This window comes from Mirounga angustirostris, unplaced genomic scaffold (genome assembly GCF_029215605.1).
Source record: "Mirounga angustirostris isolate CCGP_5_RB_7025 unplaced genomic scaffold, mMirAng1.0.hap1 SCAF_12, whole genome shotgun sequence".
NCBI classification, from domain to species: domain Eukaryota; kingdom Metazoa; phylum Chordata; class Mammalia; order Carnivora; family Phocidae; genus Mirounga; species Mirounga angustirostris.
In genome coordinates, this window is record NW_026991720.1 from 19,246,563 (window position 1) to 19,270,685 (window position 24,123).

A 24,123-nucleotide genomic window follows, 5' to 3' on the forward strand; every position below is an offset into this window, starting at 1 on the left:
GACATTTTTGCAACTTTAAATACCATCATCATCCACTCTGTCTCCAGCCTCTTACCTCTGCCAAGTCACCCCACTGCAAACATCTGTTCTTCAATTGTCTCATAAGAAACGTACTTCATATATGCAAAGTGATCATTACCCTAAAGAGCCAAATGTCTTTTAAAAGCTAGTTGAAGCAAATAAGCAAAAGAAACACATTGTCATTTGGACTTTTAAATTTTAAAATGTCAGGCCTTTGGAGTCCTTAAATATTATAAAAGCATTTCCTGGTCACAAAATCACAAACTTGAGAGGTAGAGAGCAAAATCCAGACCAACCAACTCCTTGATTTTATAGATATGGAAAACTAAGACACACAGGGATTTGGTCAACAAAAATTAAAATGTGATCACTCATACCCCCACCTCCAGCCCACACTCAGTGGTCTATCTCTCTCTCATGAAATACACAAAACTCCTTCCCATCTAAACACTGGCTCCAGTGCTAAAAGAATGATAAATTAATCACTTAATAAATTAATTTCCTGAGTTTGTTCTAATTGCAAAATTTAATGTACATTTTCTGCAATAGATAATTAAAGTTAAATGAGGTCATAAAGAGTGAGACTGTAATCCAGAAAGGCTGGTGTCCCTATAAGAAGAGGAAGAGGTCATGTCAGGACACAGTGAGAATGCTTCCTTGGACTCAGGTGTCCATACTCCGACCTGTCCCAGCTCTCAAGACTAGGGATCTTTGTTTCTCTAACAGTGATGGGCTACATGAAATCCCACTATTTCTCTTTGATGATTCTACCTTTGAAACTGAAAGCCTCCAGCTGTAGAAGGGTTGAATGCAACAGAGTCAAGGGCATAACTTTGTTTTCAAGAGAAGCACTCCCCACCAATTTGCCTTACTGACTCAGAAGGTATGCAATCACAAATGCAGGCAATAAGTAAATAAATGAGAGATTAATAAAGCTTGAGAGTGTTTTTATTTTTTTTTAATTTTTTTTTATTTTTTAAAGATTTTATTTATTTATTTGAGAGAGAGAATGAGAGAGAGCATGAGAGGGGGGAGGGTCAGAGGGAGAAGCAGACCCCCCGCCGAGCAGGGAGCCCGATGCGGGACTCGATCCCGGGACTCCAGGATCATGACCTGAGCCGAAGGCAGTCGCTTAACCAACTGAGCCACCCAGGCGCCCGAGAGTGTTTTTAAATTCTTTAGTTAGACGCTGTAAGCATTTCGATTGGTAAAGGAATAATTTTTATTGTCACTCAGTTTTTGCTATATGAGGGAACTGTACGAACAAGCTAAGGAACCATATATTCTCTGCTGAGGGGGTTAGAGAATAAGGAATAGTGATAAATGAAAAAACAAAGAGAGAAATAAATTCTCTGCCCCTCCCCGCAAAATCCCACAAATAGCAGCCACAAGGTAACTTCAAATTTCCAGAAATGGCTACATTATATATTAATTATAACTACAAAGTGCTACTCTGTCAAACTGTGATTGATACCTCAACAAAGTGTATTTTGTTGATAAAGTTTACCATGATGGAACTACTCAAAAATAATTTGTGTAAAAAAAAAAAATCTAAATGCATGTCTGCTCTAGACAAAAGAAATACCGTCATTCAGATTTCACCATTAACGTATTTTCTTTGTGTTTCCCAAATTGAAGCCTATAAAAGAATTTATTAGAGTGAATCCATCCATTCCTCTTGACTGTTTTCAGAGAAAGGGAAAAAGCAGCAACTATGTCAGTGAGGGTGGTACTAGTTATTCAGCCTATCATTTTCAGGGTCTCTATTTTGGTGAAAATATTTCAGAATCTACCTAGGTTTAAGCAGAAACCTCTTCATTTCAGTATGTTTTGTTCACTTAGAACCAGAGGTAGCAAAACTGATTAGATAAACTCTTACCATCAAAAGCTTACATTAAGGCTTAAGTTTCACACAATGTGTTATTAGGCTAAGAATAAAGCAAGCAAGATAATGCTATAGACCTCATTTTTCTAAAACATCATTCTCTGAGACAATTTTCTGGTTTCTTACCCAGAAAGAGAAAATAGTAAGGAAGAGCATTAAATAAACAAGTCAAAGGGGCCAGCAGAGTTAAGGGGTAGTGAACAGACTGGAGGTCCGTAGATTTGCCTCCGACACCCTGTGAGATTTCCTAGGGAAGAAACTGCAGTACTTAGAAGAAAAGTACAAAAATAAACTCGCAAGGTTGCCAGATCTGGGACCTTGTACAATGATTTTATGGGAGAACAGTAAAAATGACAGCTGAGAATATATGAAACAGCATAATAGGAATGTGCTGTGTGGTGTTCTTGAACAGGGTGGTTCCAAGTTTTCAGTACAGGAAACTTTTATGCAGCAAAGAATGCACTGCCCACTAAATAAAAATGATGGAAAGGACATTTTTAATAAATGAAGTATACACAAGCCACCTGCAGCATTTCAGGAAGACAGAATACAAGTATCGCTAGACGTAGGGGAAAAGTAGCAAAGGGAAACGAAAACTCCATTCCCATGGAAAAAAGCTCCCTGAGAGAGACAGTGCAAGAAAACAAGGACAGTGTTTAAATGGCTGATAAAAGCCAACTTGTAGTAAGTTCCTTCTGAACTAGAGTTTGGGGACTTAGGAGAGGAAAACGAGGAGTCCCTGCATCTGAGCAGAAGCACGCAAGGAGGCGAAGTGCTGGGTGAAAGGTTATGCACCGGCTCACTACTGTCCAACTATGTACGGGAAAGGCTGCAGTCATCTACCTCCTGGTGCAAGATCCCACTCATCTCTGTCCTCACCAGTCATTGGAGTTTTGGGGCTTCTCAGTTTTTGCCGCCCATGCAACTACCAAGGGAATACCTTTAGGCAAGGATTTGATGTTATTTTTTCATTTCCCCAGGACCTCGCATAGAATCAGGGCCCAATAAATAATCAGTGAGTAAAACTGAACAGAGGAACCTGGATCTGAACCTAATTTGTTGCACTTTTCACTTTAAATTTTAAATCCTGTGCTTTAATTCCCCATCTTTCAAATTATTCTATGCTAACTCTCTCACTAGGTTATATGGTTTTGTAAATAGTAATATGCTAAATCACATTCACTTTGAGCTAGCATGGAAATAAAATGAGGGGCATTCCAAAGGACGGAAAATATATGTATGCATATTTTATTTAAATAATCCCATAAAAATAAGAGTGACTATTTCTAAAGAAGAGTCCACAGCGAACTTAGAGAAGGGAAAACATGCACCGTAAGTGTTCAATATACATTTGTCGATCATGAATAAATGAATGGCTACAGGAGAAATGAGAAAACTTTAAATATATAGAGTAAAAATGAAATGCACTAGTATAATACCCACTGACTCTCCTCATTACCAAAACTAAACTTCCAAGCTTTAGAAGAAATAATAAATCCAATAATCAACAAATGCTGAAGTGTAAAAACAAAATTAAAAAAAAAAAACAACCAAAACTATAAGATCTTAATCATTTGAAATTCCATAAGCCCATTTTGAGGTTTCAGCTGAGACTTTATAACGGGTTTGAGAAGCAAGGTTACAATTTGAGCCAAAGGCTAATTTAAAGTCTATAATGATCACCTGCTTAGAAAGGAATTAACTTACCTCGCAGACCCCATAATATTCTTGTGACTTCCATTAAGAGTTACACAGAGAATGAATGTAAACTGTATCATGCAACAAAACTTTTAATCAATAATAACATTCAGAATGAAAGTAGAGACCAATCGAGTGAGTAAAACTAGTATGAGTATTATCAAGTCCTAAAACAACTCGCTTGTAGAGAAGGATAAATGCTAAAAAATAATTGTTAAGAATTGTAATACATTAAACTCTACTCATACTTTAGCAAAAATGCATTTTATTAACTGTCAGATAAGGGTAGCTTTTCTTCCCCAATCTCCTAACTTCACATTTATAAAGGGAAAAAAAAAAGTTTATAGAGAAAAAAAATCTCCTGAAAAGTGACTGACAACCACAGCTAAAAAACTTCCAAAGGTCTTTTTCTATGCTTTGGAACAAACCTAAGCATAAGGATTACATTTATCCATGCCATGGCGTAACTTAGCGGTAAATTATGGCATTAAATCTAGGTTAGAAGATGCCTATAATGATTAAGGTATTTTCCCATTTTCCTAACAATTAGCAACTTTAACTAAGTAGAAATCAATTTAATTGAAGACGAGAGTGAATACTAAACCAATTACCAAAGTCAGGTGTAATAAATATGAGCACTGCTACTTAATCTAGAAAATCTAGATGTTGTAATTTATGTATTTATATAGAAAATCAACTAAATTTATAGAGGAATAGTCTTAATTCTCTTAATTCCAGGATTCCTAAATTATATGATTTACTTTTGCAAATGTTTGTTAAAACAGATTTTTCAAAAGATTAATAATGCTTCTTTAAAAATCTCTTGTTATTGCATGAAAGGATTTTTTTGTTGTTTAATTTACATATTTGTGTTTCTGCATTTAAAACTAATTGGGTGAAGTATTCCTGTACAATTTTTAAACCTGTTGCTTAGGTAAGAGATCTAAATTGAACTAGTTCTAATGATTTCGATTTAGTAAGTCTTGGTTAATGAGAAGGTAGGATAAGGATAATTCCAGTAATAAACTGCTTATGTTTTAGAAAAGTATATTCAATATTTATCTGGACAATTCAGCAGCATTTGCTTAACTGTTATTTCAAATGCCTCAAATATTATAGAAGTTACCTGAGGAAGTGAATGTGATGATCTGAGGCAGCTAACCTTAAATGAACCCAAGAGTTTCTGGTCCATTATAGGAAAAAGCAAAAATATATATTGGTTCATTGCAGAGAAAACATACAATTAATATTATATTGGATATCTATGTTCAAAGAGTACCCTTTTTTATTGTGGCCAATAACGCTTAAAATATAATTCGCCATCTTAATCTTTTTTAGGTATACAGTACAGTAATGCTAACTATATGCACATTATTTTGTAACCAGGTTTCTAGAAATTTTTCATCTTGCAAAACCAAAACTTTAGATCCATTGAAGAATAACTCCCTTTTCCTGTCTTCCCAAAAAGTTCCTTTTTAAAGGTATTTAGGACTTAGAAGTTTTTAAAATGCAATTATCACAGATTTTTATTTTTTTATAATCATAGCTCCACAATAACCTGAGCATATAACAGATTTCAATCCAGTCAGCATCGAGTTGTCCTTTAATATATGAAACCATATACATGACTGCTATAATGTCTTTCAGTTTTTATAAGTCATATTTGTTTCAAGACTTGCCAATCCTCAGAGGATATCTGAGTCATTAATATAAATTAGGGAGATAGATCATGGGTCTGCCATTTTTTCCTGTAAAGGGCCTAAGCGTAAACATCTTAGGCTTTGTAGACCATATGGTTTCTCTTGCAAATATTCAATTCTGCAACATTGTGGCACAGAGCAGCTATGGACAGTGCATAAACAGATGAGCATGACTGTGTCAAGAAAAAATTATTAAAAAAAAGAAAACCAGGTGACAGACTAGATTTCTCTTATGGGCCATATAAGTTGCCACTCCCTGAAATAAAGAAAGGAATGGAGGGACAATGACAGAGAGAGGGAGAGGCGCCAGGGACAGGGAGTAGGAAACAAAGAAAATTATAAAAAAGTATTTATGGAGTATTACTCCAGAGAACAAATAGGTACTTAGCGGAGTTGACATTATTGGTTTTATTGACAAACTTTGATAGTGAAGCCCTAAAAATGGAACAAGTTTTTGTTTTGTCTTGTTTATTTATTTATTTAGGACTTGTTTCAGTGCTGACTGACCTCCTGGCATTCAGTACGTCAGCAAAAATAATGAAAATAATGACTTTCAGTAAGTACATAGGATTCGACTTACCTTAGTAATGGGTGGAATATGACAGTAATATTTCTGGCTCCCGGTTTGCAGACAAATTTGGTTCCTCCACCTTCAATTAAGTTATCATCAGGACCCCCTTTCAGGAAAAAGAAGACAGATTTAGCTTATTAGAACTTTTATTTTTTTTTTTAAGATTTTTTATTTATTTATTTGACAGAGAGAGACACAGCGAGAGAGGGAACACAAGCAGGGGGGAGTGGGAGAGGGAGAAGCAGGCTCCCCGCAGAGCAGGGAGCCCGATGCGGGGCTCAATCCCAGGACCCTGAGATCATGACCTGAGCCAAAGGCAGACGCTTAACGACTGAGCCACCCAGGTGCCCCAGCTTATTAGAACTTTTACAAAAAAATAAACCAAGGCTATTGAGATGAATGTTATGCTATCACAGGAAGGATTATCATTGAAAACAGTTGCCTTCAAACCTATACAATTATTTTGAGTGACTGGATCCAGTCAGTCTTCCTCGTTACATAAACTGTAGAGCAGCATTTTCACTCTGGAGTGAAGCTCCACTGGAAGCTCAGTAAAAAATAGTGTTTTTAAAGAAACAGTGTAGGGCAAATCCAGTTAATCTTTTAGATCTACAATCACCAGTGTCCATCTTAGATAGCATAGCACGTGAAACTTTCCCAAAGAGGAAGTAGCATTCAAGGTTGTCCAGGGCTGTAAAGGTTAGAGCAAAGACCCATATAAACCTAATTTAACCACACTTCATCAAATCTAAGACCCCACCAATTTTAACACTACTAACACTAATTTTTAAAAAAATCCTGCTAATGAAACTATATAATGCTTCCTTATTACCTAGAAGGTTTTCTTTTCTCATTAAAAAGCTTCTTACAGGGCGCCTGGGTGGCTCAGTTGGTTAAGCGACTGCCTTCGGCTCAGGTCATGATCCTGGAGTCCCGGGATCGAGTCCCGCATCGGGCTCCCTGCTCGGCAGGGAGCCTGCTTCTCCCTCTGACCCTCCCCCCTCTCATGTGCTCTCTCTCTCTCATTCTCTCGGTCTCAAATAAATAAATAAAATCTTTAAAAAAAAAAAGCTTCTTACAGTTTAAATATATACAAGTAGGTTATATAATTTATAAGTAAATATTTAAGATTTTTTAAGGCTTTAAGACTTTTAAAATAAATAGATGTTTACCATAAATCTCACACACATTTAATACAGAAATATAAGAAAAATAAATTAAGGTGTTCTTAAAACTACATGATTTTCAGAATCCAGCTTTTCTTAATGACTCAGAGTTGTCAATATCCTTGTTTTCTAAATGGTGTCACTAAGTGGGTTTCTTAAAGGAGTGTACTAGTATTTTATTCCAACTGCCGATACTGATTCTGCAAGGTTTAATGTTGATATGCACTTGACGCTATCAGAAGATTTAAAGGGAAGGTGTTCCTATACCGACCAAAATTCATAATCTTTCCTCAACCTATCCTTAAGAGGTTCATTAATTGAAACATTGAAGGCTCATGGTATGAGGAATATCCACTCAGCTCACACCAACTGATGCAAAACAACTCATTCTGGCTGTCTTCTGGGCCACAGCCATGAAGATGGCATTGACTTAAGATAACATCCTAATTTCAACTGCTTTAAAACGTGAAAAAATGTGTATCTCAGGATGTTGGGAGAAATGCTCCCCCTCCCACACACACTACTCATGTTACCTACTATGAGAATGAAAATTAATGTAATCCCTGGGCTCTCTCTGTCTTTTACCCACTCTAGGGGAAGTGAAGTAATTCCCCTGGTAAAATTGAGAAGACAAAGCCGAGCATGCAGGTCTCGGCAACCTCCTTATTCCACTTTAGAAACCAGAATGCCTGCAGATGGTAAGTGTTGTCTTGCAAAGTTGAACAATAAAGTTCTTGCTTTGTTCAGAGAAGGATGAAGTGGTCTAGTCCCTTCTGTAAGTGGGTGAGTAAATTTGTCTAATTTTCATGTTCAGTTAGCAAACTCATTTGGCTCTCAAACTAGACCACATCTTCCAGTCTAGCTTATGTCAGTATAAAAGTTGGAATTTCACCTTCCATCTACCTTATGTTATTTCTTAATGTTTCAGGAATCTGACAGTAAAGAGAGATGCTATTTCCTGGGCTTCCTCAAAATTCTGACAGCCTACACTTAAAATATTTTTCTTTTTTCTAAATTCAACATTTTCTTTCTAATTACAGCTCTTTGCATGATACCAAACACAACTAAATCTCGTTTGATTTACTATCTATCTTAATGGTCTCTGAGGTATCATGGAGATTGACTGATAAAAACACGTGAAGCCTCAGAAATCCATACCCCGGATCATCAAGACTTCCCAGAGGCATCAGAGTCTAGACAAATCCTATTTGGATCAGTTGTTTCTACCAACTAATCACAGCATGGCTTTTCTTAAGAAAAACAGAAAATATAATGGAATGTACAGCTCTTGATTCAAAATCATGAACTATTTTTTCTCACTTGAAAAAAAAATCCATCTTGTATTACTATATTTGCACCAGAGATATTAGTGTTCTGCTAAGTCAGTGGTTTTGCAAAAGGAGAGCATCAAGACTATCATAAACACTGCCCCTTTCACAAAACCCTCCTCTAAAAGTCACATGCTGTGGTTCCAAACAAACAGAACAGAATAAACAGATCTTCTTTATCAACACTGCTCTTACTGACTTCGATCATAAAACGAAGTCAGTACTGGATTACCAAGGAAACATGTGAATATGTGTAGAAAATAAACAGGTTATATTCTGCACTCCAGGCGCAACGTAAATAACTTCCTATGAAATAAATATACACAACAATATAATGCATTCACTTACGGAAGATGGGCATCTCTTTTAAGGACAAATGAGAGTTAGACTACAAGATCTCCAATGATTTCTAAAAATTTGTAGGTTCTATGATTTTAGATACTCAATAAATATATTCAGACCTGATGAACCTAGCTTCGGTCAAACTAGTAGCAGCTTCGGGCACACCAGATGCACTGACTGTGGGTGCTTCGCCGTGTCTTTCTCCACACTTGGCTTCCATCTGGAGGGCCCTGCCCCACTCCGACCAGTTCTTTAGGCACCAGGTCTAGCCTTAAACTGTTGAGTGGCCCTCTCCTAATGTCCAAAACTCCATTAGCAGTGATTTTATATAAAATAACCTCAACATCGGTCACCTGTATTGTCACTTGTTTTCTAATGCTTACGTAACATTTTCCTACCTGGAATGGAACTTCCTGGAAAGTGGTTCTAAAAGCATACATTTGCTGAATGAAGGAAGAAATGGAGACCTTAGTAGAATGTCATTGGAATTAGATGAGAGAGTATATGTGCAAGTCCTTTGGGAACTGTCAAAGACCTAACAAACACAAGCAATCCCCTCTGTATCCCCAGAGCCTTACAGGTAACAGGTGCACTTAATAAACATTTGTTGATGACAATCATATAGGGAACATAGATAACAAAAGATACAATACCAAAAATAAGGGCCATGGGCTGTGAGAAATGTCAGCGAGAGGAAGATTTGGCTGTGAAAAGGAAGGATGAGGGCTAGCATCTGGCTGGAAACTAAATAATAGTTGCATTTGTTCCTGGTTAGCTCCAGAAAGATGATTACTGCTTTACAGAGTGGGGTTAAACTGAACAAAAGTAAACTTTGGGCAGGAATACCTCAACCCCCAACCAAAATTCCTCCTACAGGAGCCTCATTATAGGCTTCCAGGCCCATTGCAAACCCTACCTACCCTGCATTTGATGAGATTTCCTCTTTACTGCAAGTCCAAATCCAGCTTACTCAATTACCAATATCAGCACCAAGCCAGGGAAAATATTCTTGAAAATACATAGGTCAGAACCAAAAGTAAAGACCATGGTCGAAGACCATATGGTCCGAGTGTCGAATCCTCTGAGATTTAGTCTAGCATTTCAAAATTCTGAATGAGAAACAAAACTCGCCTCTCCTCATCTGCCTTCCTGTAATCAACTAATCTGGGAGCCGTCACGAGCTGTCACGAGCGTTCTGAGGGAACATGTTCCATCCCAGGAAGAGCACGCACGGGCCAGAGCATCTCCTTCACCTTCATTCATTATGCTTACAGTCTGATTTCAGCTGTCAGAGGCCGGGTGATAGGCACCAGAAAAATTGCTGAATGATGATGGGTGGTTGGAAAGAAAAGGAAACTGACAGTTGTATTACAAGTAGAATATAGCTTGTGCAGAAAGGAGAGGAAGTGCCCCAGTCATATTTCAGTTTCTAACAATGAGGACAATGGTTTGACAGGCTCTTGCAGACACCTGGCAAGAGGCACGGAGGCCACGCAGGGACTGCTGGGATGACAGCATATCAGGGCTCACAACCTAGGCCTTTCTTGGATAATTCACTTATACAGAAGTCATTAGTTCCTCAACTTATTTCTTCCTTGATTCTTCCCAACTGGAATTTGATGTCATTTGCAATGAATATAGTCATTTTAATAAAACAGAAAAAGAAAAACACAGCCTGAGAAATAGAAACAAACGTCCTCGCTGACAGGTCTAGGGGACAGTGGAAAAATCACTAAGATCAGTGTCAGACCCCAGATTGCTACTTAATAGTGGAAGTGTGATAGAATTATTTAAATTTTCTTTCTTTTTTTTTTTTTAAAGATTTTATTTATTTATTTGACAGAGAGAGACACAGCAAGAGAGGGAACACAAGCAGGGGGAGGGGGAGAGGGAGAAGCAGGCTTCCCGCGGAGCAGGGAGCCCGATGCGGGGCTCGATCCCAGGACCCTGAAATCATGACCTGAGCCGAAGGCAGACGCTTAACGACTGAGCCACCCAGGCGCCCCGAATTATTTAAATTTTCTGAGCTTTAGCTTTCCCATTTATAAAATACATATTGAAATTAACTCTTTCAAAGACCTGTGGTGATAACGTACTCCTGGGGATTCAGTACACTGTTTAACACCCAGTATATCTCAAATAAATGGTCTACTTTTCTCATTAGAATGACCAAGCAGTTAAGGATCTACCTGATCACATACACACACACACAAAACATCACTGGAACATAAACTAAAACACAAAAGATCCAATTTACAGAATGTTATTCTTGCTACTTCAGGCAGCACCGTATGAGTCAATATCATTAACAGGAGCAATTAGAATATGTCTGTCTTATCTGGGGGGATTACTGCAGTGAAAGGTTAGAAAATTGCTGAGAACACTTACAGCATAACAGAAGAAATAACCAATATTAAATTATAGATGTAAAGATTATGAATTGTCTGTGCCAAGTGCTTAGAAGAAGACAGTATAGAGTGTGATGGTCAGTCGGGTTGAGCCACAAAAAACAGCATACCTTATCTGACATGTTTAATATGGCCTGGATTTCAACGTGGCCCTTTCACATTGTAAAGAACGACAGTGAAGATGATTTTTTTTTTTTTTTACAGCAAATACTTTGCTTCATAAACACTTTCGAAGGATTATGAAAATGCATTGATTTCATCAATAAATAGGGTCTTTAATTGGCTCTAAGTGCCTGCTGAATGGTCTAAGAATTCCCTGAATTCACAGCTGTCACCTTGTTCTTTTAGATTAAGTTCTTTAGCAAGTACCCATTCAAAAGCACAGATTATCATTAGGACTTAATGCTGTTGCTGTGTTACCACCACTGCCCAACCTGTGACTAGGGACTATCTATCTATGAACTTGGGGGTTGGTACTAGATTAGGAAGAAAAGAGAAGTACAATACTTATTCTTACCCTCGAATAACTTACTATTAGGGTCAAGTCAAGCAAATCAAGATTGGTGGTAACATTCTACTTCTCATGGTAAGTCGCTGTCGGACCTGGGAAGAAAATCTTTGGAACCCTTTCAAGGAAAGGATCATCTTCTGGACTCAACTCACACCAAGTCTATAATTATTAACAATAATATAATTTTGTTCATGGATGTATCTCCTGTGCTTATAATAGTTTCTGGCACATGATAAGCATTCAGTAAGTATTTGTTGAATGAATACATGAATAAACAAACGAACAAACCGAAAAAATGATAATGTCTCTTTCAGATCTAGTGAATTCTAAGTACAGACCACCTAGGAACAAACAGCAGTTGTGTTTTGCATAAAGTATGCTAAGTAAGGAATGCATGTTTCAGTAAAATGCTGAAAAATTATAATAAGATATTATTTGTAGAAAACAATCTCCCAAGTAGAAACAAATTAGTTATCCCCACCGTAAGAGGAGTAAATGCCTTGTCTATGTTTCTCTGCTCAATTACATTTTATTCCTGGGCAGCTCTAACGTTGTACTGTGTAGATAAGACAGGTGTCAAGTATTAGAGTCCGCAGGAAGAAGGTCAAGAGGCTGGAAGGGGACTCTCATTTATTAAACATCTACCAGGAACCTGGTACTGTGCTGGACCCTTCACATAAAATAAAATATCTCACTTAATCCTAGTAATAGCCCTGTAATATTATTACCCAACACAGAGATGAAGAAATGGAGGCTCATGGGCGTGGGAGGAGGAGTACAGAGTCTTGCTCAAAATCAAAATCACAAATGGCAGGGTCAGTATTTAAACTATTTTTCCTCAACTATATATACACTACAATACACTTAATATCACTTTATGTTCCAAGAAACTCACGGGTTGAAAAAAAAATGACACAGATGATGGATGATACAGGAAAATTCTAAACCAGGGAGCAGTAAACCCTGATTTTATGGTGGTCTGACACATAAAATGCATTTTCTATGGAATCAACACTAAATATAACAGTTGGTTATCCAAGTCAATGCACAAAAAGCTTCTTTGATCAAAAATGTAAGTGGAGCCTGAAAAAAACAACATTTTGTAGATAAAACCATCATATAAACAATGATTCTGGGGGGAAAACATTTAATGGTCCAACTGAGGCCAGAAAGAACACTTCCTCTCTAATATAGTCCCAGCAGCAAGAACCAGAACTAACTTTACTTTTCCCCATCTCTCCTGACTAGCCAGTGCAGGGTATAATGATCCCTTCAACTCCAAACTACTGGCTAGGGCTCTTTGGAGGCCCAGGAACATGCAGGTAGGAAGACATGAAAGGGTCCAGCCCTTCAGGGAGGGAACTTTGGAGAGTTTGCCTGTATCAATACCCAAAACACTGACAGAAGCCCATTTTTTTCTGCTTACCCTTTTTAAGAAAATTCCAGTAACTTTCCCTTGCTTTGTCTTTTACTGTTACTTCTAATGGATTTCTTGATAATCCTTCCATACTGCTGAGGGCCCGGGGGAGAGGAAATTACTGCAATCTGTAGCAGCACCATATTATTATGGAATATTCTAGAGCAGAAATAAGAGTGGAGAAGAGAGACTCCGAGAGTTAGAGTTGAGGATTTACTAGCTGGTTGTAGCAAAAGAACAGGGGAAAAGGAGTCAAAGGTTCTGATAAGAAAGAAAGTCAGATGATTGACCATAGATGGGTCAAGGCTTGATAAGAAATAAATGAGATTTGGAAAAGACTTGACTGACAATAAGGCAATGCAAGCTGACAGGTGGGGGTTTCTCTCAGATAAGAATATTGATGGCTGAAGTCAGAGGGAGAGAAGACTGAAAACGAATGGAGGTTGTATTTAGACAGGGACAGGCTTAGAATTGTATCTTTCCTTGCCTTCCCTGTGGTCACCCCAGGAAGCCCTCCCCCGAGTTAGAAATGGGGTGAGGCGAAACAGTAAGTTAGATGTTTGGTAGTAAAGAATTAGGGAGTAGCAAAGTTTGGAGGTGGGCTGAGAATGAGAAAGGAAAAAAATAAAGGACAGTCCAAGGACCTCAGCCCTGAGGAAAAAGGGGAAACTCCTTTTGGTCCCTTTCTTGTGTCACCCGTAGGTATAAAGCATAATGTACAGAAAGAGGATCTAAATTAGAGACCGCCTAATGACAAGTTATTGTGAGAGAGTCCATGTTTTGAAGTATAAGGAGGAGTACAGCAGATGAACGTGCAGTACCTTATGTCTGTTGGAATCTCAATGTGAGCAGCCTGCTAGCAAGCAAACACCTCGTCCGAGTTTTGCTTCAAGACAGACCCTCTCTCCCAGATGTTTGGCTAAAGACCATGAAATAATTATTTTTTGGTAACCTAACAGTGTTGTTTCACCATGAAATAATTTTTATAAAGAAATAGAAATAAAAATCATATTCTTTTATAGTTTGAAAATTGAATACATTCTAGCTCCCAAATAACAAGTGAATTTTATAATAAGCTATTATTCTGGGGTGGTATCTTGGCTTACAAAACAAAACAAGAAAGAAAAATCCTTAATTATCTTCCTAACAATAAATTCAACAATATTTTGGAGGATGGAATGACAAGGAACAAAAGAACGAAAGAAAGAATGAACGAAAGAACGAACGGAAGAAAGAGAGAAAGAGAGAAAGAAAAAGAAAGAAAAAATTTTAAGGTTAATAATAGCTCACTCTAAGCCATCAGTAAAATGTATTCACCTGGAGCTCTTCCGTGAGCATAAGTCAAAGGCGGCTCCATTAGTAACAGGACTGACCGTTTCTCTAATGGAGTCTGAAATGTCATGCTCTACGAAGAGCAAAATGTAAGATATGAGCCAATTACCAGAGGATCCACAGGCACTGTATGCATATTTTTAAATGGTTGATCAATAAGGCACAAGGGAACTTTAATTGACCATTTTTGAGAATCATTCCTATCTTAGTGACATTATCCTCCAACTCACTTTATTTTAAGGCTACATAAGGAGACTGCATTGATTCTTTCTTCTCCTTCCACTAACAGATTCCCTAGTTTTAATTATCTTGAATCTACTAAATAGGTTTTAGTGGCAAGCCGGGTATATCTAGCTCAAAGATTCTCATGTGTGGAAGCTGGAGTCCTCTCCCTTACTTATCACGTGTCTGATTTCTTTCATTTAGCATGTTTTCAGTGTTTATCCATGTTGTGGCATTTATCAGTACTTAATTTCTTTTTAAGGCGATTAATATTCCAATGTATGTATATACCACAGTTAGTTTATCTCTTCACCAACTGATGAATGTTTGGGTATTTTTGCTTTGGGCTATTATGAACAATGTTCCTATGAACATCCATGTACATCTGAGTTCTGTGTGGACACAGGTTTCCAATTCTCAATATATACCTAGAATTTGAATTGCTGGATCACATGGTAACTCTATGTTTAACATCTGGAGGAACTGGCAGACTGTTTTCCAAACAGTCTACACCCTAATGTCCATTGCTGTTATTTTCTTTAATAAACTAATTTAGAAGAAAACCTGGGTGGGTGGTGCTGGGGGTGAGGGGGTGGAGGTAGTGTGTGATGAGCAGCATACAAAGGAAGTATGAGTAGTTTGTTCTCTAGAAAAACCCTTTCCCCCCAAGCCCGAGATCTCCCCCTTGTAGGGATGGCCCTGTTTTGAAGGATCATTGAGGAAGCATTACTAGTGTAACATGTGACAGCAGGGCAGAAGCCTCTGGAAATTGGTACAAGTGGGAAACGCTCTATGCTATCTATAGTGTTTCAACTAAGTGTCTGTGCTGGTTCATCAACCATGATTAAAACCGACCATGAAGATTCTCTCCTCACTCAAGTTTCAGATTGCTGAAGAGTTTACTGTTTGCTCACTATTCTTGTTAAAATAAAGCCAAGAGTGATATGAAGGATGACAGAATGCAGCGAAGTTCTCTAATCAGATGAGCCCATCTCAGTGCTGACCTAACATGTATGTTGGACTAGTCAGGAGTCTTCCAACGATGTCTTGCCAGCTGAGTGGTGAATTTATGGTGCAGATAAGCATCAAGCTGAAAACAGACTGAGCCCATCAATCTTATTTTGCCTGTGAAATGGCCTACGACGGAGCCTAGGCCTCTGGAAATGACGGATGCACAGATACACTAGGTCATATAGACGAAGTGGTATTGTCACTATGCTGTCACTATCTTCATGCTCAGAAATGTGCTTAAATCTGAGAATGCCCAAAGGTAGAAAGAAATTATTTTGAAGGGCTTGATGTGACAGGTAGAAAGTATAATAACCCAAAATGACTGTAAGAAGACAGATAAAGGTCTCCTTAAAGACAAATTTAGAGTCAAAATACAAGTTGCAAACCATGGTAGCATTTAGCTTCCTGACAAAGATAATGAGTGCTGGCATCCAAACAGAAACAGCATTATTTCATGGCTCATTGGAAGCATCTGGATGACTAAGGCACAGGTGGCATTAAATAACTTTACCAGCAAACCCACAGTCACTCTTTAGGTTTATTCAGCAACAGTCAACTTTCCAGCCACTCTAGGCAACAGCTCTTAGAATATTCTCACAGAATTAAAACTGGTCTTCCAAGACAGCTAAGCATGAGCCATGACATGATCAACACTCAAAAGTACAGCTGGCAGGTGCTTTTTTTTTGTTTCTACATAAATAGAGCATAACATAGGATTGTGTATGCCCTATGTTCAGCAAAAAAAAATAGTTTTAAAAAAATAGTTTTTTAATCCATCCAGACTGCCCATCCCCTGCAGCTCTACAATGTCTAATACATTTTTTTAAAAATCCAAACCAAACCAAAAGTAGTGAATTTTTCCAATCTTATTTCCTCCACATTCATCTGGCACGCTTCCACCATGCACTTCTCAAAATTTTTATTCTCCATTTTATCAGTCATGATGGTTAAAAAGCATATAACCTTCAAAGTTAACATTTTACATACTACTTAACCCCATAATTCCAGTTCTTGGCATTTCCTCCCACCCCGAATAAAAAAAAACACCATCATGGGTGAACTTAAGATTTGGCAACAAGAGGGGCGCCTGGGTGGCTCAGTCGTTAAGCATCTGCCTTCGGCTCAGGTCATGATCCCAGGGTCCTGGGATCGAACCCCGCATCATCAGGCTGCCTGCTCCGCGGGAAGCCTGCTTCTCCCTCTTCCACTACCCCTGCTTGTGTTCCTGCTCTCGCTACCTCTCTCTCTGTCAAATAAATAAATAAAACCTTAAAAAAAAAAAATTTGGCAACAAGAATGTTTATCACAGAACAGTATCTTAAACTTTTAAAAAGTCACTTAAAATGCAAAATAACAGGGAACTGATTATAAATCTACACATATCTCAACATATACATAAGTGATATAAACAGGCATGTATGTATGTATATGTATGTATGTATAACTGGAATATGACACAGACATTAAAAATATATAGACACTACAATAAGGCAAGAAAACGACTTAACATGCAGAAGTCATTATGGCAGAAAGTTATTAAAATAATATTGTTAGATAAGCCAATATTATGTGTCTCATAACTGTAATACTGAATATCTTTGCTGACTTAATTCTTTTGTCTTCCACCTCTGTTGAATCTTGTTCCCGAATTCTTTTTTCTTTATGTATCATGTATCATATTTATTTGCATATGTATTTGTGCATGTGTGTGTGTTATTTAAGTTCATATTCCTTAGAAATTTATCTGTAACAATTCTTGGAGGACTGGCTTAAAGGTAGGTACCATCAGAATACGTTAGTACTCGCTTCTGCTAGTTGACCTAATAGAACTACCAAACTGGAACTCATTTTAAACTAAAGTCTCACTTTAAAATTTTCTCACATGAACCAGAGGATGTTTATTTTGGCAACAAACCTGGTTTTTCTAGGGATTTTCCCTGCTTTCAGTCTATGCCAAGGTGACCAATTTTCTTTCAGTCCCTTAAAGGAGGTGGGAAGATTATGGGGAAAGGGATGGTATTTCTAGGTGATCCATGGGCTCTTTATGGAGTTTGGGGGTAACATTCTATTAGACTCCTCAGGTTGGGTAGGTTCTGGGCTTTGTTCCTATTCTGTGCCTTGCAAGTTCACTTGGGTTTGGCAAGTATTTTCAAGTAAAGACTGGCTTGGAAGTACTTTTCTCAATATCTCTCTGCAGTCCGTTTTTTGCTTCCAATAATCCTAACTTTCTTGCCAGCCGATCAAAGCTATTTAACACATTTTTAAATGTTTCACTCAACACTTTAAATTTTTTCATGGGAAGATCAGCAAAGATACCAGTCATACTGCTAGAAAGAGAAGTCTCCACACAAAATATTCATTACAGAATAGTCTACAAACAATTTCCCCTCTGAATTAAATTTTTCCGGTACAAGCATCTTTGGATTATATTCAGATATCCCTATTACTGTTTGTTGTTTGTTTTTAATCAATTCTCATAGTTATCCTAAGATAATCATTACAAATACAAAAAATAAACAGAATAAAAATAATATAGCTTTTCCTTAAATGGTATCAGTTAACATGATATACTGAAATAAATGATATACAATAAAATGCAATTTGATATAGATTATAATCAAATGTTAAGAATTGAAGTTCTCTTTCTAACACTGATATCAAGTAATTTTCTGGCAACAAGAAAGTTGCTTAACCTCTCTGAGGCTTCTATTTTATTTTTTATCAATAAAATAAAGAGAATGAACTGGATAGTATACTCTTGAGAAACCTTTCCATCTATGAATTTTTATTTCCTAGATCACAAAATGTCCTTTGGAATATATATACATAGTAGCACCTTTATCAAGTAGAAATTTATGCCAATTGTTATAATCATGGAGATACCATATGCAATAATTCTAATGGGATTTTAAATGGGAATGAATGGCATTTTTGCTTTGGGATATTAGTTATGCTTCAGGAAAAAATAATTAGTATCATTTTGGGCTGACATTTTTATACCATCTAATTATGATTATCTATGTTCTCTTTTATGAGAAGCATCTTAGCTCCTGCCTTGATTATCACAAGAATTACCCAAGGCTGAGACATAAAATGGGCAAAATTCATGCCGTGTCTGTGCAATTTTAACCTAAAATGTTTAATAATTCACCCCAAACCAGGTATCAGAACTTTACAAAAATCACTATAATCGATGGTTTTCAAGATTGCAATTCTGACAGAAATGTATTTAATAGGAAAACACTAATTTAATACAATCTAATAATTAGGAACTCAGCATCTTGGTGCCTAGGAGTGGACTCATGATGATATAAACCTAACTAACAGACACAGTCCATGACCTCAAGAAGTTCATGCTTTCATTCTGGTATGAAAAGGAACACACCAAAAGTTAGAGACAAAGCTACTGTAAGATACAGCAAAATAATTGAAATACAGCATTCCACAAGATAGAAGTACTACTCTTTAGTTTGAAAACCAACTTACATAAGCATAATAAAATTCACGGGAAGACATGCGAAGTTATGGTTGTTTGGTAGAGAAAATACGACATTGATCCTCTACAAAGTAGCCTGATACTAATAATACAAGAAAATAGATTGACAAAAGTAACATGTAATACAGAACCCCTAATATTGGCATAACTGGTATTACTGGTATCATTAGGTAGATCAATTCTCCCTTGGGCTGAGAAAAAACAGTGATTCAATCACATAACAAAGGAGCTACTTATCAACGTTTTCTAAATACATCATATAAAATTCTTGCTACAACTTTCTTCCTGGAAAAGTACATTTCTTTTGTATCTCTTCAAAGATCAGTGAATTTGCTTTTTAAATGCTGTTGTTCAAAAGCCTAAAATATAGACAAGGCTTTTATTAAGATAAAATGCACAAAAGAATGACTTGTCAATTCAGCTGAGGGGGACCAGAGAGGGGCAGAGGTTACTAACAAAAGGGCTCTGAAGATACTAGACAGAGCAACTTAGTATAAAGTAATGGTCTGTGGACACAGCTTCAGTGTAAACGTTTTTTTTTTAAACCCAAACAATCAAGCACCACTCCAACGGTAGAGAACTAAAGGGAGACAGAACAAAGAAGATGGGAGGCAGATTAAATTCAAATACATTCAGCAAATATTGATGAAGTGCCAATCATGCACAGGTTCCCCACGAGGTCCCGGCAGTAGTAAGAGCAACATCAACCTCTGGTTGCTCATGTCTGCAACCCTGGAGTCACCGTCACTCTTCTGTTTTGTTCATGCCTCTCATCCCATCACCAGCAAATCCTAGCAGTTCAACCTTCAAGACACAGAGTCCAGGTACTTTGCAAACCACTTTCTAAGCCACCACCATCTGGTCTTTTAACTGGTCTCCCTGACCCCTTTCAGGGAATTCTCAATATATAAGACAGAGTAATCCTGTTAAAATACAAGTGAGGATAATCCAGTTACTCCCCTCTCCAGAATGCTCTGCTTCCTATCTCATTTGGAGTAAAATATGAACTCCTTGCAATGACCTAGAGAGAAGAGTCCATGAGATCTGTCCTTGTCATTTTCTGGGTTCATCTCCTACTTCTCCTTCCCTGCCTCACTCTGCTCTTCTGTGAAGACACCATACACACACCTGCTTTGGGGCCTCTGTTCCTCCTGTTCACTCCACTTGTCAATACTCTTCCCCACGATCTATGTGGCTTCCTCCCTTACCTCCTTCAAGTCTCCACTCAACTATGTCCTTCTCAGTAAACCCTTCCCTGGCATGCAAAATGAGAGTACAATAAGATATAAATAAAATCATCTAAATAATAAATTTAGTCAGCAGAAAGCATATATTTCTATATACAAGCAACTGCAAACCTATAAAAAACTAAGTTTCTGAAATCTGGCCATGATGATATAATTCTGAGGAAGACATTATACAGAGAATACCCACTAACCACACACATACACACGAAACACTGAAACCACATGTATATAAATGTCTGAGCTAGCTTTTTGCTCCTACCACTCTATTCTGGGTGTTTTCCCAAGTCATTAAATATTCTTTAAGAATATAAGTATTAAAGATCGCATAATATTGTAGAGATGCACCAAACATTCACCATTCATCAGTTATCAGCAAGCCAGCTGCATGCCAGGCACCATGCTAGGTACCAGGAAAAAAAATGGTCAAAAGGCCTACCCCTGTCCTTCCGAAGTTGACCGTATTATATTGAGATAAGACCTGAAGTGATCACAGAAATACATAATTACAAATTGTCTTCTGTGTTATGAGACTGGAACAGACTGGCAGGAGAGACCATGATACCTCTCTCTATATTTAATAATAATCCCATAGTATCTATTAGGGACTAATTTACCCCAAAGACAGACAAAACTTCTCTAAGGGAGTGACATTAACACAGAGCCTGAAGGATGAGAAAGAAGGAGGTGGTCTGGAAAGAGTAGAGGCAGGAGTGTCCTAGGCAAAGGGAAGAGCATGTGTGAAGGTCCTGAGGCAGCAAAGAGAGAGGCCCTTTGGAGGCACCGAAAAAAGTTCAGTGTTAGAAGGCGAGGGAGGAAGAAGAGTTACCTGGCAGGGGAATTAGGCAGAGCCAAGTCACAAGGGTCTGGGAGGTTATGCTGGGGGAAACAGGTTTTTTATCCTAAACCTAATAGGAAGCTGTTAAAGATCTGGAGAAGGGAGTGATAGGATTTAATGCGAATATAAGAAGATCCATGTTTTAAAGACCCAGAGTAATCTCTAACACAACCCTCTCCCTAATTTTTATCCTGACAAAGTCTTGCTTCAAAACGCCTCATGCATCTTCTCCAAAGCGAAGTCTCTGGACTGCCTTCTTCAGTTCTCTCTGCCAAGCAGCACACAGGGTCTGCAGCTTCTGGGACCAGCACCAACCAAGCTGAGGGTGACCCAACCTCTGGCCACTATACCCAAAGCCCACCACATCTCTCATTCCTGTGTCATTGGCCAGTCTCCTGGAATAGTAACTAACCATTTCTATCTATCCCCTCATAAGACCCTGAATTTCCTTGCTCCTCATTCAGAGCTCACTTGTCTTCAATCTCCAAAACCCCTCACTATTTATTGTCCCCTGGTTTTCTCCCGTGAACATCATTTCTCCACAGGTCTCTAAAGTGTTGGTTATTTCCTCTTGCATAGGCAGGAGAACTGAAAATCTAGACTGGGTGGCATCCCAAAGCAGCTTCCCGACCACTGTACCTCCAACACTTGAATAATAATATATATTTTTTAAAATACTGATACTTTACAGCCCATCTCATTGTGCTGTGTCATCCTCTTTTGCTACCACTTACTAACTTCAGCTCCTGATTCACAATCCAGTATCTAGCATGATGACCTCAACATTCATGTTCATGGCCCAAAAGAGGCCTCTAAAAGCTCTGACATTCTTGGGGCGCCTGGGTGGCTCAGTTGTTGGGCGTCTGCCTTTGGCCCAGGTCGTGATCCTGGGGTCCTGGGATCGAGCCCCGCGTCGGGCTCCCTGCTCCGCGGGAAGCCCGCTTCTTCCTCTCCTACTCCCCCTGCTTGTGTTCCCTCTCTCACTGTGTCTCTCTCTGTCAAATAAATAAAATCTTTAAAAAAAAAAAAAAAAAAAAAAAAAGCTCTGACATTCTCATCACCAGTGACCTCTTTCATTCTACCTCGGCGCCTGTGGTCAACACAGATATGCACGATCCAGCATACAGTCTCTACCTATCAGTCACACCAGGGTCTGCCTCAGCCACAGGGAGCCTTTTCTCTGGAGGCCCATATCCAGTGACTAAGTAGGCAGGAGTATTAAGTCCCAGCTATGTCAGCGGAATGCAAGACAATTCTGATGGGTAAGATCTACTCTGCTGATTTCTGCTGGGTTGGCTGAGGCTCTAAGGAGTCCCCCCCCCCCCAATTTGATTTTTCTTTCTGCTAAACCCTACTTCCGCCCATGTGTTTTCATAGGTGGTGACTCCCAAAAGATACCTTGCATATTACTGACTCTGTCTCGGCGACTGCTTCTGGAGAACCCAACCCGTGACAGCCACTCACTCCCTCAGAGCCAACCTGGACTTACTACCATCTGTTACTGCTCTAACTACACATTTACCACTCTCCTCGCACCATCCTGACTCCATCATGACTTCTAATCTACAGGCCCTTTACCTTTCTCCCATTTCATCACCTTTCAAGGTTTTTCGCTTTCCTTATCCTTCAACAAAGGTCTCATCACGTGTAACGTAAGGAACACCCTTGCCAACAGCATCAGTCATCCTTCTGTCCTTCACATCCCACCAGTCTGGTAAAAGCCAACCACGGTGAAGCCTGAATACCTGCCTTCTCGGGGTTTTCACCAACCACTGCTGCAGAGAATCACCAAACAAGAGGTAATGGCTAACCAAAAGGAGCCCTTCAGCACTACCCAGCAAATCAACTACATTTCTCTAGAAAATTCATTCTCCCACTGTCTACAGAATTCCTTCACTCTCAAATCTTCTCCACATGACATTCCTTAACTCTAACAGATGACCTTACAGAGAAAATTATTTTTATTTTACAGAGAAAACAGATAAGCAACTTGGACATTCTTCATCTTCCCATATGCAGAAAAACAAATGTTCCTACATCTGTACCGACTTTAGTCTTCTTCTGAGCATTTCAAACAGAGTTCCCCCAATCTAAAGCTAATACCTACGAGTCCTAGAACACTTTTAAGCTTATTACATGAATGAAAATTCAGCCCCACTCAAAATAACCAAAGGGAATTGCGAGCACACATTAAACTCTGACATAAATCCAGTATTATTTAATGAGGTGTGACAATAAAGTAGTAAGACAAGTTCCATACACCAAATTTACTTGTTCAAAATTTATTATCCTATTGCTTTTGAAACTAACAAATTTCTAAATTTTAAAATTTAAAAAGAATGAAAAATATATTAAGAGAGCAAAAAATACATACTGTGTGTGTGAGAGAGAGATATCTGGTTGGGTCTAAAACTGTAAGATGTTTATTACATATTCATATAATACAGTCAGCTGATTCAGCCTAGAGAAAGGTATCTTTGTCCTATGACATAAATCTCAATGAAAGCTGTGTCTCTACAGGAAGGAAATATTAAAGCCAAATCTTCTATTTATTGAAGATTCTATTTCCAAATAATTTCCTGATGAATAACCCCTCAGAGACGCAGGTAACACAGTAATGGTTCTTCACCTTTGGTGAGGTCACACAAGCCTTTGGGAATCTGATCTGAACTGTGGCTCTTCTCCTCAGAAAAATGCACGTATACACGAGGACAAAATTTTACAAATAAATCCAGGAGTACACAGACCGCCTTAAGACCAGAGACCCCAGGTTTAAGAGAATTACTAGAGTTTCCAGAGTCAGAAAGATCTGGATTCAAATTCCAGCTCCACCACTTCCTCTTTGTGTCTCTCCTTGGCCAAGGCATATAACATAGTCCAACCTCTGTTTACTTGTCTATAAAAAGAATCATACTCTTCTGTGCTTTCAAAAA

General features: G+C 38.2%; 1 protein-coding gene across 3 annotated transcripts in view; it reads right to left on the bottom strand.

Moving 5' to 3' along the window:
• Positions 1 to 24,123, bottom strand: part of EXOC4 (exocyst complex component 4) — a 738,469-nt gene that overhangs the window by 410,081 nt on the left and 304,265 nt on the right. For all 3 annotated transcript variants that reach the window (XM_045864245.3, XM_064574933.1, XM_064574934.1), the window contains one exon: positions 5,885 to 5,981. In XM_045864245.3, coding sequence (XP_045720201.3) covers positions 5,885 to 5,981 — 97 coding nt within the window. The remainder of the gene's footprint in view (positions 1 to 5,884; positions 5,982 to 24,123) is intronic.